This window comes from Vigna angularis, chromosome 11, assembly GCF_016808095.1.
Source record: "Vigna angularis cultivar LongXiaoDou No.4 chromosome 11, ASM1680809v1, whole genome shotgun sequence".
NCBI classification, from domain to species: Eukaryota; Viridiplantae; Streptophyta; class Magnoliopsida; order Fabales; family Fabaceae; genus Vigna; species Vigna angularis.
The window spans coordinates 20,344,205-20,360,670 of NC_068980.1; the positions used below are offsets into that span (position 1 = coordinate 20,344,205).

General features: G+C 33.6%; 2 protein-coding genes across 3 annotated transcripts; one reads left to right on the top strand and one right to left on the bottom strand.

Annotated features, from left to right (window-relative positions):
* Nucleotides 1-5,725: 5,725 nt before the first annotated feature.
* Nucleotides 5,726-12,032, bottom strand: LOC108332383 (putative methyltransferase At1g22800, mitochondrial). 2 transcript variants are annotated; one of them, XM_017567620.2, is made up of 10 exons: nt 11,787-12,032; nt 11,605-11,692; nt 11,379-11,520; nt 10,921-10,990; nt 8,237-8,301; nt 8,075-8,153; nt 6,867-6,954; nt 6,295-6,359; nt 6,128-6,217; nt 5,726-6,004 (listed from the first exon to the last, which is right to left on the bottom strand). In XM_017567620.2, exons 1-10 carry the CDS (start codon nt 11,985-11,987, stop codon nt 5,891-5,893), a joined length of 1,002 nt encoding a protein of 333 aa, XP_017423109.1. In that variant the 5' UTR covers nt 11,988-12,032; the 3' UTR covers nt 5,726-5,890. The 2 variants fall into 2 exon arrangements, 1 of the variants encoding a protein (XP_017423109.1); XR_008246285.1 differs by having other exon boundaries at nt 5,972-6,004; nt 6,128-6,237.
* Nucleotides 12,033-12,465: 433 nt separating this feature from the next.
* On the top strand, nt 12,466-16,142 carry LOC108333303 (uncharacterized). The gene is made up of 10 exons (XM_017568710.2): nt 12,466-12,730; nt 12,825-12,863; nt 13,061-13,184; nt 13,546-13,607; nt 13,891-13,958; nt 14,274-14,323; nt 14,675-14,744; nt 15,222-15,345; nt 15,468-15,584; nt 15,833-16,142. Exons 1-10 carry the CDS (start codon nt 12,530-12,532, stop codon nt 15,929-15,931), a joined length of 954 nt encoding a protein of 317 aa, XP_017424199.1. The 5' UTR covers nt 12,466-12,529; the 3' UTR covers nt 15,932-16,142.
* Nucleotides 16,143-16,466: the final 324 nt, after the last annotated feature.

The window sequence follows — 16,466 nt, forward strand, 5'->3', positions numbered from 1 at the left end:
ATTAATTTACAATTAATGACTGTTACTTTTATTAATTGTTCATATTAATTATTGTTTCTGACTGGTCGGTCATTTCGTTGTTGGATGGTCGATCATCCGATTCTTAGCTGATCGGGTGGTCATACAGTACACAAGCTTCCCAAGCCCAAGCATGATATAATGTGCGAAGGGGTTTTAGATAGTTCGCTTCCTATATGCAGATTAGTTTTACCTTCGGCACTTGTCTTTGTGTGTTGTTGTACGTTGACCAAGATCCTGAGCTTCATCGACCACTCGTTGTAAGTAAGGACGAAGTTAAAAAGCGTTCTCATTGAATTTGAAAAATGTTCTCTGACCACCCATAGAGGGCTTGGCAAGAGTTGAAAAACATTCCCTACCGACTGGTTCAAGGTAAGTCAGGAGTTGAAAAATGTCCATTAACCACCCGTGAAGGGCTCAACAGGAGTTAAAAAACATTCATTGCCGGCTGGTCAAAGGTAAGTCAAGAGTTGAAAAAGTTCCCTGACCACTCGTGAAGGGTTGGGCAAGAGTTGAAAAACATTCCCTAACCACCCATGAAGGGCTCAACAAGATTTGAAAAATATTCCATGTTGGCTGGTTGAAGGTATGTCAAGAGTTGAAAAACGTTCTCTGACCACCCTTGAAGGGCTCGAACGGAGTTGAAAAACATTCCCTACCGGCTGGTTGCTCAAATTTGGCCAAGTGCTTGTATGCAGGGTCCTGTCATCTGCCTAGAAGAAAAGGAGAAATTCAAATTTGAACGGTCAGAAAAAGTGTATCCAATCAAGCTAATAATTCATTTACGAGGTTAAACAATGAATATCAAGTTAGCTTAGGCTATAAGGCCAGAGAGCTAGCTTGACTACCCGACCTTATAGCCTAAGATAGTGAGACCGAACGGTTTCGGTTGAACGTTTGAAGGCCAGTTGAGGCTCAAACGAGAGCCAAGCCATTAGAGCTTGACAAGACTGAACCTATGCGGTCCAACTAATAGAGCGAGAGAGAGAGAGAGAGAGAGAGATTAAGGTCTGCTCGGGCTATCCCTGTACAAAAGAAAAATGGTCCACATGAATGGCCAAAATCTTGAGGCAAGAAGGCTAACACGTTGTGGCTAAGTAGTTAACATTGGAGCCAATCCATGTTGAGACAGTCGCACTAGGATACGTTGAGGCCAAATGGTCACTACTTGAGACAAGTTGGAAAAAGGCCAGGTTACCCTATCGGGGTATAAAAAAGGAGCCACAAACTTGGATAGAGGTTGTTGTACAACTGACCCTTTGACCCCAAGACTTGAGGATGAAGTCGAAGATTGTCTGATACCAAGGCTCTCAACCTTGTGGTTGTGTCGAGCAGTGGCCATGCTTTTTGGTCTCGATGGAAACCAAGTGTGAGATTTCAAGTTTCCTTCTTTGGGAGGGTTTCGAAAGAACTTCAAATTATTGTGTCGATGATAGGACCTTGGGGAAAGAGATTATCAAAGCTTGAGGCAAGTAGTGACCATGTTGTTGAAGCCCAACAAAAGTCAGGTTTGCAGGTTTTGGACTAGGCTAGGGCTTTGGACGAAACTGCGATGTTAGGGTTGAGTGGTTGATGCCCGAACAACCAAGACTTGAGGGTAGAGGTGACTAGACCATTGATATTGATCCTAATTAGGCAAAAATGAGGCAAGGTTGTAACATCCCAATATCTCACACTGGATAATTCATAATTTATATATTGTAACATTACATTTACGGTAACATCCCGTAATCTCACACTTAAAAATTCCTAGTTGATATATGTCTATACATGTTTTAAACTCAGATTTCAACTATAAACTTATAAATATGATTCGAATTCTTCTAACTTATTCTTCGATCTCTTTCTTCATCTGTACTGGATCAGACGACATTCCTTCATCTACTCCCGTATAACGAATTATACGATCATCGTACATACCCAAACACAAACAAGTAGGGTGAGCTAACATGCAACAAATCATTTATAAAACATGCATAATTGCTTTGATACTAACATCATATAATAATTATGTCATATACCCTCATACCATCATACCACAATTTCTATTAGACACTCGTCCCACAATACCCAATAAACACCACAATACCCAATAGACACTCATCCCAGAATACCAATTTGACACTCATCTGGATGATACGTTGATGAGCGGTCACGGGAGGTTATACACTTGTGATGACTTCTGCTTCTTCTTACAAATACAGTTCCAAAAATAGTCCATACCATTCACAAGGTTAGTCCTCAACACTATGTCCAAAACCGGCACATAGACCAGGACCTCCTGGCCCTCTCACTACATAACGCATCCTTCTCTACTTGAGACTGGATGATTATTAGAGTATCAGGATAACCTCCAACTACAGGACCCTCAACATCAACATATACACAATTACCACATCATTACAGAATCTCTCCACGAGACTCATACAATGCTCACATTCCTCAACTCATATTATACCATTACGAAATCTCCCCATAATACTCATATCATGTTTAGACGCATAAATTCAAATCCAATATAATAAATTACAATAATCACAATTAAAATTCATAATTTCGTATCTACCACAATAACATGAATTCATTCCAACGAGGTATATTGCTCAATAGTTTAACAGTACATAATCTGTTCAACAAGATTTAAGTTAAAAGTTTGTCGAGTAGACTTCCAGGAAAGAGAGGTGTGTCACAATGGACAACTTCAATACCAAGTCTTTCCTTAGCCAAAGTGTTCCTCAACTAGTTTTAACAAATTTCTTATTTACAGATTCAAAATAACAGCACATAATATTAACACAGAAATTCAATATAAATAAATATATAGTAAGCATTAACAATATTCTCACATAATTTCAAGACATGCATAATAATAAACAATACTAAATCAGAATATAAAAGCTTAGAAAGGTTAGCTCTCCTACCTCTATTCCAAACTTCTCTTGCTCCGAATTTGTTTCTCCGAAAACTCTTCAGAACATCTACTCTTCTTGCAACTAAAAATTTCTCCCTAACTCTTTCTTCTCTATTTCTCAAGCTCTCACTTGATTCTTCTTCTTCTTGGTGCAGAATACCCTTCCCTCCCATGGCTATTTATAGGTAAAAAATTTTACTATTCATTAATTTTTTAATATTATTTATTATTTTAATATTATTTTAAAAATAATATTTTAATCGTCAACTTGATCAAATCTGATCTTAACTCCTTCCATGCTACGTAGGAATTCTTATCCTTTAAATTTTTATTTTTTTTACTATTCACTTTTTACTATTCACTATTCACTTTTCACTATTCACTTTTTACTATTCAATTTTCTAAAAAAAATCCTAAATAAGTTATCAAAAATTTGAAACTCTCCTTCTAGAATTACTATAATTTTATATCAAAAATTTTAATTTTTCTACCATAATTATATTTTCTATCCATTAAAATTATTATTACTAATAAAATGCTAAAATTTACTATTATAGATATTTTTCATGGGTCTTACAAAGGTCGTTAATATGGAAAGCACATCTGGTTGTGAATGCCAGGTCAAGATCAGGTTTGATGTCAAACGCATGAGATCAATCGGTTGATGCATAAGGTGAACAGTTGACACTTGGATAAGACCAAGAAACGAGGTAGAAACCGATGATCAACTGTTTAGTAGGAACCAAACAAATATAAGCTTGAGATCGTCCGGTGGGTGCCAAATGGGAAAAAAGCTCAAGGCCTAAGATAGCCTTGCTTGGGGGTAAGTTGTGTTGTTGAAGACGGGACCGTTGGATCTCGACGTTGATTCATGACCGGGCAAAGACAATGAAACACCATATCAAGCTGACCGATTAAAATTATAGCCATATTAGGCTATGATCAGGCTGAACATCCAAGATGATTGGCTACGCTTTCTATTAAAAAAAAGTGACCCACACAAATAATTTGACTCTTCAATTCACTATGGTTACTTTTCATTGAACCTTGGCAACCTTTAAATAGGTCCAAATAAGGCCTTGGGCCAAATACAAATAATAAAAACTAACAATAAAATATCAACTAACTTAAAATAAAATCTACTTAATCTATCTTTATCTTATATCAATAAAATAAAATAATACTCTCCTAAATAAATGGAAAATCAAAACTACCTATATCTATTTTATCTTTATCAAAATCAAACCAAATATTACTAAACTCAAAACTACTAAAATAAGATTTTAATGAATCCCTAAAATTTAAGTTTATCCTAACACTTTCAAAGTTTGAACAAAGACACAATGCTCAGTCATGCAACAAGTTGTTACATACAGAGTTGTGCAAGATCATCAGGCCAAGGTTGAGCACATTACACAGCGATAGTGTTGGGGCCAAACAACTAAGTGATTGTTTTCCATTGTATCGCTTGTTTGGTTCCTTGTGGCTACAGAGGGATGCTGCTCGGTCCCACAGTGGACGCCAAAATGTTTTGGGTTAGGAGGTTAAGGTCCCTTACTCAAAACACTCCAAGTTGTCCTGAAGACTGGATGGGCTCCCTAATGATCCTCCATCATCTGAGTTACACTATTTGCTTTCCCTCCTTCTTGTCCTAGCCAAGTAGGTGGGTACTTGTCAAGGACACTATACTGCTTAAGTCAATGATTTTTTTCAATAATTATATGGTAAAGATGAGTTGTCCAAAGTAATTATAAATCTTATAATGTGTTTACAATTAGGTCTGACCATTAATTATCAATAAATGACTTTTATTATTCTTATTAATTTCTAATTAATAACTATTATTCTTATTAATTGTTCATATTAATTACTAATTACTTATTGTTCCTCACCGATCAGTCATTTCATTGTTGAATGATCACCATCTAGTCTTGAATTGATCGAGTGGTAAGTAGAAAAGGTAAATTAAATTCGAAACTAATAACAACAACAACACTTATCATTATTATCGTTATTATTACTAAAATTATATATTTTAATTAATTGAACAATACTTAGCTTTTATTATAAGTAAGGATAAAAAAGTAAAACATGAATTGTTATTTTATAACACGATATGTTTTACTTCTCAGTTTTGTTGTTAACAAATGTGGTGAAAGTGAATATAAAAAATATGCTGTCGGAATTTGTCTTTTTTGAATATTTTATATGAAAGGTGTCAATGGTAATTTCGGTACAGCTTGAAGTTCATACAAAATAACGAAGAACTTAATATGATAAAAAAAGTTATACAATAATCATAGATAAAGTTAGATAAATCCTAGCCAGATATTAAATATTACTCTTTAAAAGGATTATTAATTGTTAAAAAAAGAATATGCATCATATTTCATAATCATGAACGAAGACTTCAGCTTTTCATAATCGTTTATCGATTTTTAAAACACTTAATTATAATAAATTATTTAACAGTATCAAAATATTTAATGAAACTTATTTTAAATGTTTTAGATTTTAAAACCATATGTTAATAAAATTCTAAAACTAATAACCATAAAAAAATCATTATAATTATATCCGACTCTTGTGTTTGGGAGGATTGCTAATGACTTATACATATTCAATGTATATCACCGTAGCAACTATAAATTGTTGAATATATTTACATTTCTCTATTCTAAGTTATGTTTTATAAACTATAGTAAAATTTTAATGAAATAACATGTGAAATGTATTTGTCAACGTTTCCCAACATTTGGATAGTTACTACAAAATATAAAAATATACACAATAAAGTAAATAAAACCATAAGAAATTGGCTCATCAAAATGTTTAACCAATATGTAGTACCAGATACAGACCTGGTATACGGTAACTATGCATGAGTTACCACACAAATAATGCCCTAAATACATCAATTAAACTTAAATATGAATAGTCAAAATCAAGGGGAAGGGGCAATCAACTTTGGCTTCCAAATTGCTTCTGAATATCATTGAAAGATATAGTGGCTGATCCCCTTCGTTTTGCTTTCTGCTGGGAAGGATGTTCCCTCCAACCCGTCATGTATATAACCTGAGAAGGCAGAATGACCATACAACATGTCACATTTATCTTTCATAATTAGTTGTAAATTATGATTTCAACTTTATCTTTCATAAGAGACAGTTTAGACATAAACTACACTATTTTTATTACCTGGAAGGTTGCAGGTACAGTTCCGTCTTCGGAAGAAAACATTGAATCATAAATAGCTGCAGTTGCTAAAGCAGTGTCTCTCTTTAGGATCTGTTCAAATATGCACAAACCTTTTTCAAAAATGTAATCCAACATCCACGGCTCAACATTTGATAAAGGGAATTTACATTGTTCATTTGCGAAAGAGCATTTGTTTCACCCATTGCACGGAGATGTTCTATAAGCTCTAGAGCTGCACAGAACATAGACAAGGATCAGCATTACGAAAATTGTATCACAAAGGTAAGAGATTCACATTATTCAATAAACAAGTACCAACTTGAAACAATTCATACACGTTTAAAATGCAAATTCAATTATGAAAAAGGCAACCAACAGTTTTTGCTAGCCCTCCCTCACTCTCATCCTTTGAACATTTTCGGTGAAAAAATTCCAAGCATCTTCACTCCTCTTGATCAAGCGGAAATTCTATTATTCTGGAAGTGGATATTCTTTTAGCCACCAGATTGTTGTGAGGTGATATGGGTTTTGTGGCGTTTACTTCCTACACCCTATCAGTAAGCAATAAAATGTCACCATGCTCATCTCAGCAAAAATCTTCCTTTGGTCATCTACCATTACTGAAATTCTAAACTATAGAAGAATATATCTAAAAAAATTTAAAAAGAAGTCATAACTAATTTATCTCAAATCGTGCATGTAGAATAATTCATTTATTAAACCAAATAAAGATTCTCACCACTTTCATATTTAACTATGTACTCATCAACATCAACACCTGGAAGGGTGAAACCGGCCCTGGTCAAAAGATTTCCAGCATCTCGAACCTGAAAATGGATGACAAAAGGACTTCTCAATTCCATCTTTGTTATTCCATTTGAACAAAAATACAAGTCTTCATTATAAGCATTAAAGTTAAAACAATCCAGAATAACTAACTGATATTTTAAACAGGCCTACTTGCTTCAAATTAACCACCAAAAATGACAGCGAGTTACTTTCAAACAAAATAATGGAATTCATTATTGAATTGCCAACAAACAATGATTACTGTTAGAAATCCACCTTAAGCATGGTCACCTATAGCCCACCTTAGTTGGGGTCTGTTTGGGAGCTGCATTAATTGTAGCTTCAAGGGTGTTAATTTAGTCACATAGACTAAAGATATGACATAAATAAAGCTTACAAAGTTTAAACAATTCTCATCTTACAACTTGGTTTTATAAAATTGAGTTAGACTCTAAGATTAAATTCTAAGATAGTATGAGTATATCTTAGATCCAGTATTGAACCACCTACCGTATTAGTTAGTACAAAACCCAAAAGTGTTGGGGATGAACTTGTTAATCAGGAAAAACTCAAGTCTTACATTAACTAGAATAAGTGTCGAAATAACATATACAGTGAGGAGCAACCCCACCCCATGAATAGAGTTTTCGAGTTGAGTTAAATCTAAACCCAAATTCTAAAAACAAGTAACATGAAACCACATGATCCTATTCAAAAGTGATAGTGAAGCATTCATTCAAAATAAAGGTGATGTTAATTACTAAAGATCCCACATTAATTTAATATATGATCAAATTATAGTATGTTGATGAATGCTCACCTTGCAAGCTAGTTTTATAGGATTAAGTGGCTTAGAATTCACTTTCTAAGATGGTACCAAAATCCATCATAACAAGGTTTGTTGAGTCTATCATGTCATCCTCTACTGGATATCCTACAAATATCTACTCTCATACTTGAGATGTTCAGTCTTCGCATGAGAAGGTGTTAGAAATTCCACATCTATTAGAGATATGACCACATTACAGTATATTAGTTTATTAGGATGCAAACCCTATTTTGCAAACTAATTTTGTTGAATTGAATTAGGTTCAAAGTCCATTTTCTAAGATCAACAAATAAGTAAATAATTTAAAACACTTTTACAATAAGACATGCCTGTGCCAAAGGTGATATTCGGGGACTGATCCCTCCTTCACGCTCCATCTGTGCTAACGTACAAGCTATTCTCAGCTCCCTAGTACCAAAACAAATATCATTAAAATGCTCCATATATTTTTGTTGCAAAAAAACTAAAAGAAACAAAAATAGCATTGTCACTTTAACGTTTCTCCACCAAGAATAGCTGCTAAAAATAAACCATCAGGCTTCAATGCCAATCTAGACTGCAAAACATTAAAAAAAACTCAGATAATAAAAAATAAAAAATGATATCAAAAGTGACACTTGGATAAGGATAAAGACTTATGATTTGCACATTGATGTTTTCTCTATATTGGCAAAGCAAATATTCAAACATTATTGAGAATTATATTTCAATTATAAGCCAAATAAATTAGCCATATACTTGGTTTCTTCTTTAACTCATAATCATTTGAAGATGTTCGTGAATGTAAACATAGTTGAGCAAAGAAGGAAATGCCCAGTCAGTAATGTAGCTCTTATGTTTAGAAGGCAATGAGAAAAATAGCTAATAATAGTATAATATTAGTAGTTATGTACTAACAATTAGACTAGCAAACCTAATATTCTAACAAGTAGCTGTTGGGTGTGGTCCCCAAACTCATTTCAAGATCCATTATCAGGTTCATTTAACTCGATCCCAAAATTCAAACACAATATTTATTGAATTCATGTTCAGCACATATCACAATTTCAAAATCTTGCAATTCAATCTATCTAAAATTTTACAACCCAACTCAAGGATAACTGTAATTCAACATGCATCCAAAACCTAAGCCAAAGTACCATAAAAGTTCAATTTTCATAAATGCATCCAAATAACTATCCTTCCAAAATCCTTCCAATTAAATATCCAAACTAATTCCAACAACAAAATATCATTAAAAATAATTTTCCTTAAAATTCTTGCTACTCCAAAACAAAGCTCCAACAAGTTATAGTTTAACACATGAAGCTTACACAATTGTGCAACATAACATCATAGATGGGAGCACTACGCACCTACACTCCTACTCACAAGTAATGCTTCAATACTCTTTGTACAAACATTACATTGATCTATAATAAGTGTTTGATGTCTTCCAATGTCATCTATTATTGTGTGGGTTGTATTTGTAGCTTTGAAAGCATAATAAATTAGTTCATTACTCTTGACCTTAGCAAGGATCAATCTTCGCTCCTTAAGTCAGCCCAACTTAAGTACCAAAATTTCTAGCCATATCATGACCCATTATATTATAACTATATTACATTTGTTAAGTGTTACAAAGTGGTTTACTACTTGGACAGAGGGAAGCTTCGGTAGGGAAAAAATCCCTAGAAGGTACAAGCCTGCACTTGAGGATGTTATGCCATGAAATCCTTTCTTCGTCATTTTTATTAGTTGCTCTGGGTGATATTTAACTTTGAGACATATTATGATCAAATGACAGAACATAAAATAAATAGAATTAAAACATAAACATGTAACTGAATGAAAAAGAGCACTCTTTTTAGTTTCTCTATACAACTAACATCTGACAATCTAGTAGAAATGGCAAGAATGACTTGACTCTACTGTATAAAGAAACAAGAAGCAAGTTAGATGATTAACTCCTCAAGTGACATTCAGAGCCCAAAGTTTATCTATCAGTTGAGATTACATAACTAGTTGGTATTATTAGCATGTATTTCTCTTAAAAAATGGACAACAAAACAGTTTAATGTTTACACATGATGAAAAGTCTATAAACTGATAAGCATACTTCAGGCATAAACTTAATCTTGATCTTCACAAAATAATTTTGCAATGTTAATCAAGTACGCTCCTAACAAGGTCCATCAATCAATCTGAATATAACCTCCTTTTATTGTTGACCATCTTTCACATCATCTCCCTCATACTCATTACTATAGCCCTCTCTTATATTCTATTCCCTTTCTATGCCATAAATATTCTTATCCTTTTTCAATTTGTACTATATCTGCTTCTTTGATATGCTCAGTGCTCAGGTTTAGAAGTCTCCTCCAAACTTCTGTTATCTAATTCTGTATGATTTGATTATATTAGACAGGGAAATATCTTAGCAAATATTTTTTTATTAACTAATCAATTTTTTCCTTGCTACTGAATCTTTTCTTCACTATAAATAAGAAAAATCATGTGTATACACAACATACAGTATTTTTCTCTCCAGCAACTACCATGCTCTTTGAATATTTTTTTTCTCTCCCAAAGCTGCAATGCCCTCGGAGCATGTTTGTTCTTCAGCAGCTGCCACACAATCATTGACTTTGTCAGCCCTAACAATTGATCAAGTGACATTTCCCAAGTCTATCAAGAGGTCTCATGTTAATGATATTTGTGACAAACTTGACTCATGATACTTATGTCCTAGCTTGAGAACAAGTATTAAACATATTATTTGATTACACTAAAGAAAATATGATATAATTTTATTATGTCAAATAAGGGAAATATCTTAGCAAATATTTATCTTTTTTAATTGTTGAATTTGTTCCTTATTAATGGGTCTTTTATTTATCACAAGTAAGAATGTTACACAACATACAACTACAAGATATCCTTCAATACTACTCTGCTATAGTACTGCATGCTAGAGCACCTGTGAACTGCATAAACTTTTCTAAATTGTTTTTCTTTACTCATCTTATAAATCTCAATCATTTTAAATGTCCATTATTGTAAATCTCTAAACAAATTTACTGATCAATTTGCTATCACTTGATGCTTTTTCTGTAAACATTACCCTTTGTTGGAGACACCATTAGAAAAGAACCAACTAAAACTCAATGAAGCCACAAACAAGAGGAAAGAGCACCTGTATCATTGCTCCAGGAAGATCATTAGTCCAGTGTAGTCCCAAGCAACTAACAACCAAATCCACAGAGCTGCAAACCATACAACAATATCAATAATAGATTTAAAAAAATAAAAGAACAGAAAACCCTGACATGAAATAAATAGGATAAAGCCCAATTCAATAAAGTCTTTAGTCCTTAAAAGAACAAATAATATGATTTAGTCCCTGAATGTGAAAAAAGTCTGACAATGATGTCCTATTAAATCTTGTGTGACCATTTTGTCAATGAAACAAAATTTTAAGGATCAATTGAACACTACATTTAGTCTTTAAGCTATAATATCCAGAATCTAATTTGTATTTTTTACATAGTCAATTACTAAATCAGGCTTTTTTTTCTTAGAAGAACAGACAGTAGATGAGAAACCAAATTTAGTCATTTATCCAAATAGATAAGAATAAAAAATTACAATCACCTCTCTTTGATAGGCAGGAACTCTTCGTCAGCAACCAGAAATTCTGTCTGGACGGCATTGTTGGGCGAAGCACGGTAAGCATTTCTACAAGCTTGAACCATATCATAGGAGGCATCCATGACAATAAGCTTTTCCACTCCACCTGAGATGAAGCACTGGATGATTAAATGAAGCATAGCAACATGATAGGGCATGGAGAGTGAGTGAGGAATTGTTAGATTGCTACCGTTTGCAGGAGGAGCGGAAAGAGAGCGGGTGATAGGTTGCAAGGAGCCTCCCAAACATAGGGCGGTTGGAAAAGTCTTCTTACAGTCCTGAAGAAAGAGAATCGGAATCGGAATTGAAATTGTAACTGAAACAGAAATTGAAATTGAAATTGGAAAAGAATGTGACCTAACCTAACCTAACCTGCAAGCGATCCAAGAGGTTTTGAGAAACTGAGTGAAGGAGAGGGTCGTGTAAGGGCGTGGACCATGCTGCTCGGTCGCGTTGTGCGCGCTTTCGTTGGCGATCGAAAATTTGGATCTTGGAAGTGGAATCGGAGACGAATGTACGACTGCGGCATGCCAATGACAAAGGTTGTTTCCGCCACAGCGACACTGCTCTCATTTTTTCAGTGCAGTTCAGTTCTTCCAAAACACAATTTCTCGACGCCATTTTCAATTTAAATTTAATCATTTATATATTTTTTAAACGATCTCCTCTATCTATTTTTCAATTTTAGTTTAGTCTTAAAAATTATTAATTATATTAATTATTAATAACAATTTTCTCTAGTCTGAATCATAATTTGAATTTAACTTTTACTTCAATAAAGATGTACAGAGTTCTTTTTTTCATAATTAACAGGCTTTAATCCTTAATTTAAAAATATTCTTTTTAGTTATGTTTTAATGTGATTAAGGATTCATTGTTAATAACAGCAAACATTTTATTTTAAACTATTTTTTACAGACAATTTGCTAATTGTTCTACAAATAATAAAAGTTATGTAACTACATGTTACATTTATAATATTACATAAATATTTTAACAATAAATAAAAAACAAATTATCTTGAACTAAGTGTGTAAATAATGAAAACCTAAAACCAAAATAATATTTTGGGCGGTGTGGGACAGAAGTTGGGTTTGGTGAAGAGCAGCATAAGCATGTCTTTGTGCTCCGTTCTCCCACTGTTCATCTCCACACCTCCAACCACAACCACAAGCAAGAGCCTTCAACGCGGGAATAGAAATTGGGCGTTGCAGAGACTCAGAATCGTTGCAAAATCAAAATCAGATGCGTCGCCATCATCGTCCACACCCACCTCCCTTCTTTCTTTTCTCTGCCCCCTACTCACGCTCTTATCTGTATGCGTACTAATTCACTTTTCCAATGCTTTTCTCTACCAATTATAATTTAAATTTCTCAATGTCTTATTTATTTACTGCTTCTATCTGGCAGGGAAAGGATCCTTCTCAACCACGCAATTTCACTCTCGAGGTGATTTCTCAGGGGTCATAGCAGTGATAGCCTTAAAATCATTAAGTATTTTTTATGCATGTAGTGGAAGTATATGGGAAATTATATGAAAACAATTAATCCTGTGATGTATCTACGGTGCGGGTGCAAATAATTCTTTATATCTGCATGCACCTTATATCAGACTAACCTTGTAAGTGTTTTTTTATGAATGGTAGCTAGCGTTATCGTCCTTGGCTAGCTTGTCAAGGTTTGCATGGGGAAAAAAATCCATAGCTGAGAGTTCAATCTCCACAGAAATCACTTCAGAACTTCCTTTAAGTTTGCAGCTTTTTGAATTTGGTACGCCTCTTCCACATTAAACAGGTTTAGGAAGAACCCTTATGATGCTACTGTCATTCGTAATAATAGGAAAACGTATGTTTCTTCTTAGAGTTAGTTATTGAATTTTATTAACATTCCAGAAGTTTATTTATTTTAACTGTATTACTATTACTATTGCTTAGCACCATTTGGCCTTAATTGCAATAACACTGTGCCCACATAAAAGCAGTTATTTATTCTTATCGTCAACTGGACCTTCATACTAGGATTCTGAAACATGTTTTGGTTTTTTATCAGTTATATATTGCTGTAATTTTATTTTATCGTTGAATTTTGTGATTGTCTACTCTTAAATCTTTTAAACATTATTTTTTAACAGAGGCATGCCCCTTTTGTAGAAGGGTCCGGGAAGCTTTGACTGAACTAGATCTTTCTGTAGAGGTTAGCTATCAATGCTTTACACACACTTACCAGCACATTCAATATCCAATGCTCCTTCCCTTGGCTGAGTTTTGTCTGTTTCAATGGAGTGCTATTTTTGGTTTCCAGTTAGATATGCTCCTAGAAATTTGGGGTCTATGTCTACTCTCTACTGAGTTGAGTTTGATGTGTTTGCTAACTTTTCAACAATGTTTGTTGAACTCCTGTTTGTTGGATTGGATTAGTGATATTCAAACAAATTCCAGCAAGTAAGATTTCTTTTTTTTTTTGGTGTCATGAATAGGTCTATCCATGTCCTAAGGGTTCTGTAAGACACAGAGAGGTGGTCAGCAGAACAGGTGGCAAAGAACAGTACGTAGCTTTCCATCATAAATTGTTTCTTTAATCTTTGAATGAATTTTCTTGCAGTAGTACAGAACTTTGAAAATTTTAAATCAGTTCTTGAGTATCATGTCTCTATTTTGTCAATATATATACTTGTTGTATTATATACGCTGATGAATCCTGATGAAGAAGCAATTGCTACAAGACAGCTTTCATTTTCTTTTACTTTTTTGTTTCTTCTTTGTATCTTGCAACATATTTAACACTTGTGAAATAGTTTGATGTTGTCCTTATCTTTTCAAATACTATTTCTATTTATGCTGCAATGATGTTCTATTGCAGGTTTCCTTTCCTCATTGATAAAAAAAATGGTATTTCTATGTATGAAAGTGGTAAGCAAGCAAGTTTCTCGCTGCTCTTTCTCCAAATGGTTTCTGATTGTCCTGTTTTGAGGCAATGGCATAAATGAACACCATTTTCATAGTTGTTTTACTGGTTTAGATTGACACATGCTAAAGGTTTATTACTCCTATTTACATTTTCTTACCTAAACATCCGTTTTTGTCTGTTTCAGTTGTGTTTAGTAAAGGATTTTAAGTAGTTCAATTTCAATCCTTAATTGTTGTGAACTTTATTATGTCTTTTAATTTAGTAAATGCAATTGTAGTCTTAATTCCAACCTCTAAACTAATGCTGATTGTTTGTGACCCTCATCGATCTCTATTCTTGGTGTCTCGCTGCAGGTGATATTGTAAAATACTTGTTTGAGCAATACGGAGAAGGCAGAAGTCCATCATTGGGACTTCTGGAGAGGTATTAGATGCAAATCACTTTTTCTATGAGCATGTAAAATATTATTCATCACATCGTAGAAAGGAACCTTAATATTTTACTGTAATATTTTCATTAAAGCATCTTAGCATTTAATAAATTGTATACTGTGACACGAATAGTATGTTACTCATCTTGGGGTGAATCAGAATGTGATTTTGTTAAGGAGTAATGAAACATATACAAATGAGTATTGAGTCTTGTGACAGAGGCCAAAGGATGTCTGCTGAGCGTTGTTCCATATTTTAGGAAAAAGTTTTTTGACAACCTTCATGGAGGTAAAATGGTTTTAACAAAAAATAACTTTTGTATTTCTAAAGAAAAAGAGAGAGTGAAGGAAGGGTAATGAGGGATAGTGTCAAATGGGTGTAAAAGAAATTCCGGTGTCAAAGTACCATTGTCTTTCGATGAAGAGAGACTTTCAAATTAATGTGTTATTTACATCCCATTCCTGTGCAGCACTGTTTTTACTGGATGGATGCCGACAATACTTCGAGCAGGTAGAGGAATGACTCGGTGGGTTTACTCCAGGCCTGACCCTCCTCCAGGAAAGTTGGAACTCTTCTCATATGAAAATAATCCTGTAAGATAATGCTTCTCTCCAATTTGTGAAGCAATTTTCAAGCATCATACTCATACTATTCCACTAAGTTAATGGACATATTTCTTTTGCTAAATTCATAGATTTGAAATTCCATTTTTCAGAATGCTCGAATAGTCCGTGAGGCATTATGTGAATTGGAACTTCCTTACATTCTTCAAAACGTGGGAGAAGGCTCTCATCGAATGAAGTTACTCTTGAATGCTTCTGGATCTAAAGAGGTTAGAATTTTGTGGTACATACAAAGCTATGGGAAATCAGCAACTGAGATTTTGATAATTAAATACCTGAACATGTATAACAAGCTATGAAACTGTTAAAATCTCCTCGCTATATAATAATAATAATAAGTATAAAAGCAAAATAGTAGTGGGTGAAGTTTTTATTTATATCTTGATTGATGTTTTCTTTTTGGATCATTTAATGGTTTATCAATACATCCTTGTATGAATAAAGTTGTCCTCTACAGGTTCCTTTCTTTATTGATCACAACACTGGATTTGAATCTGGAGACTGCACAACAATCTTATCGTATTTGTTCCAAACCTATTCAACAGTTATTTTATAACATCCACGTTCTGTAAATGAAAACTTGTGGTTTGAAATCACTGCAGAGCGCATTTATTACATTGTGCTATGAAACTTCTTTGCAAGGTGCCTTATGTGGTAAAGATGCTATTTGTGGTAAAGACAAATGTAACTAACAATTTGATCATGTACTTTTCCCACAAATATTACAATAAATTTAGCTGCAAAATGTAAGTTCTTACATTTCTTCACCCGGCACTCTAATCAGGTGGTACAAATATCATGTTAAAATTTTCATCTATTGTATTTTTAACAAATTGAAATTTTGGTACTGACATTTTGATGGAAAAATGACTCAAATAACCCACTCCACTTTAAAAAACTGAATTTTGTAGAAAGACAACAAGAGACCCCCACAAAACATTATGGTTTTGTTTGACGTACATGGCCAATCCTGCATAGGGTTAATAAAGTTGATAATAAAGTTGAAACTATTTAATTTATCATATATATTGACAAAGAAATAACTAAATAAATCTCTTATTTCTGTTTTTGTTTTCAAGAGTCATTAAAAC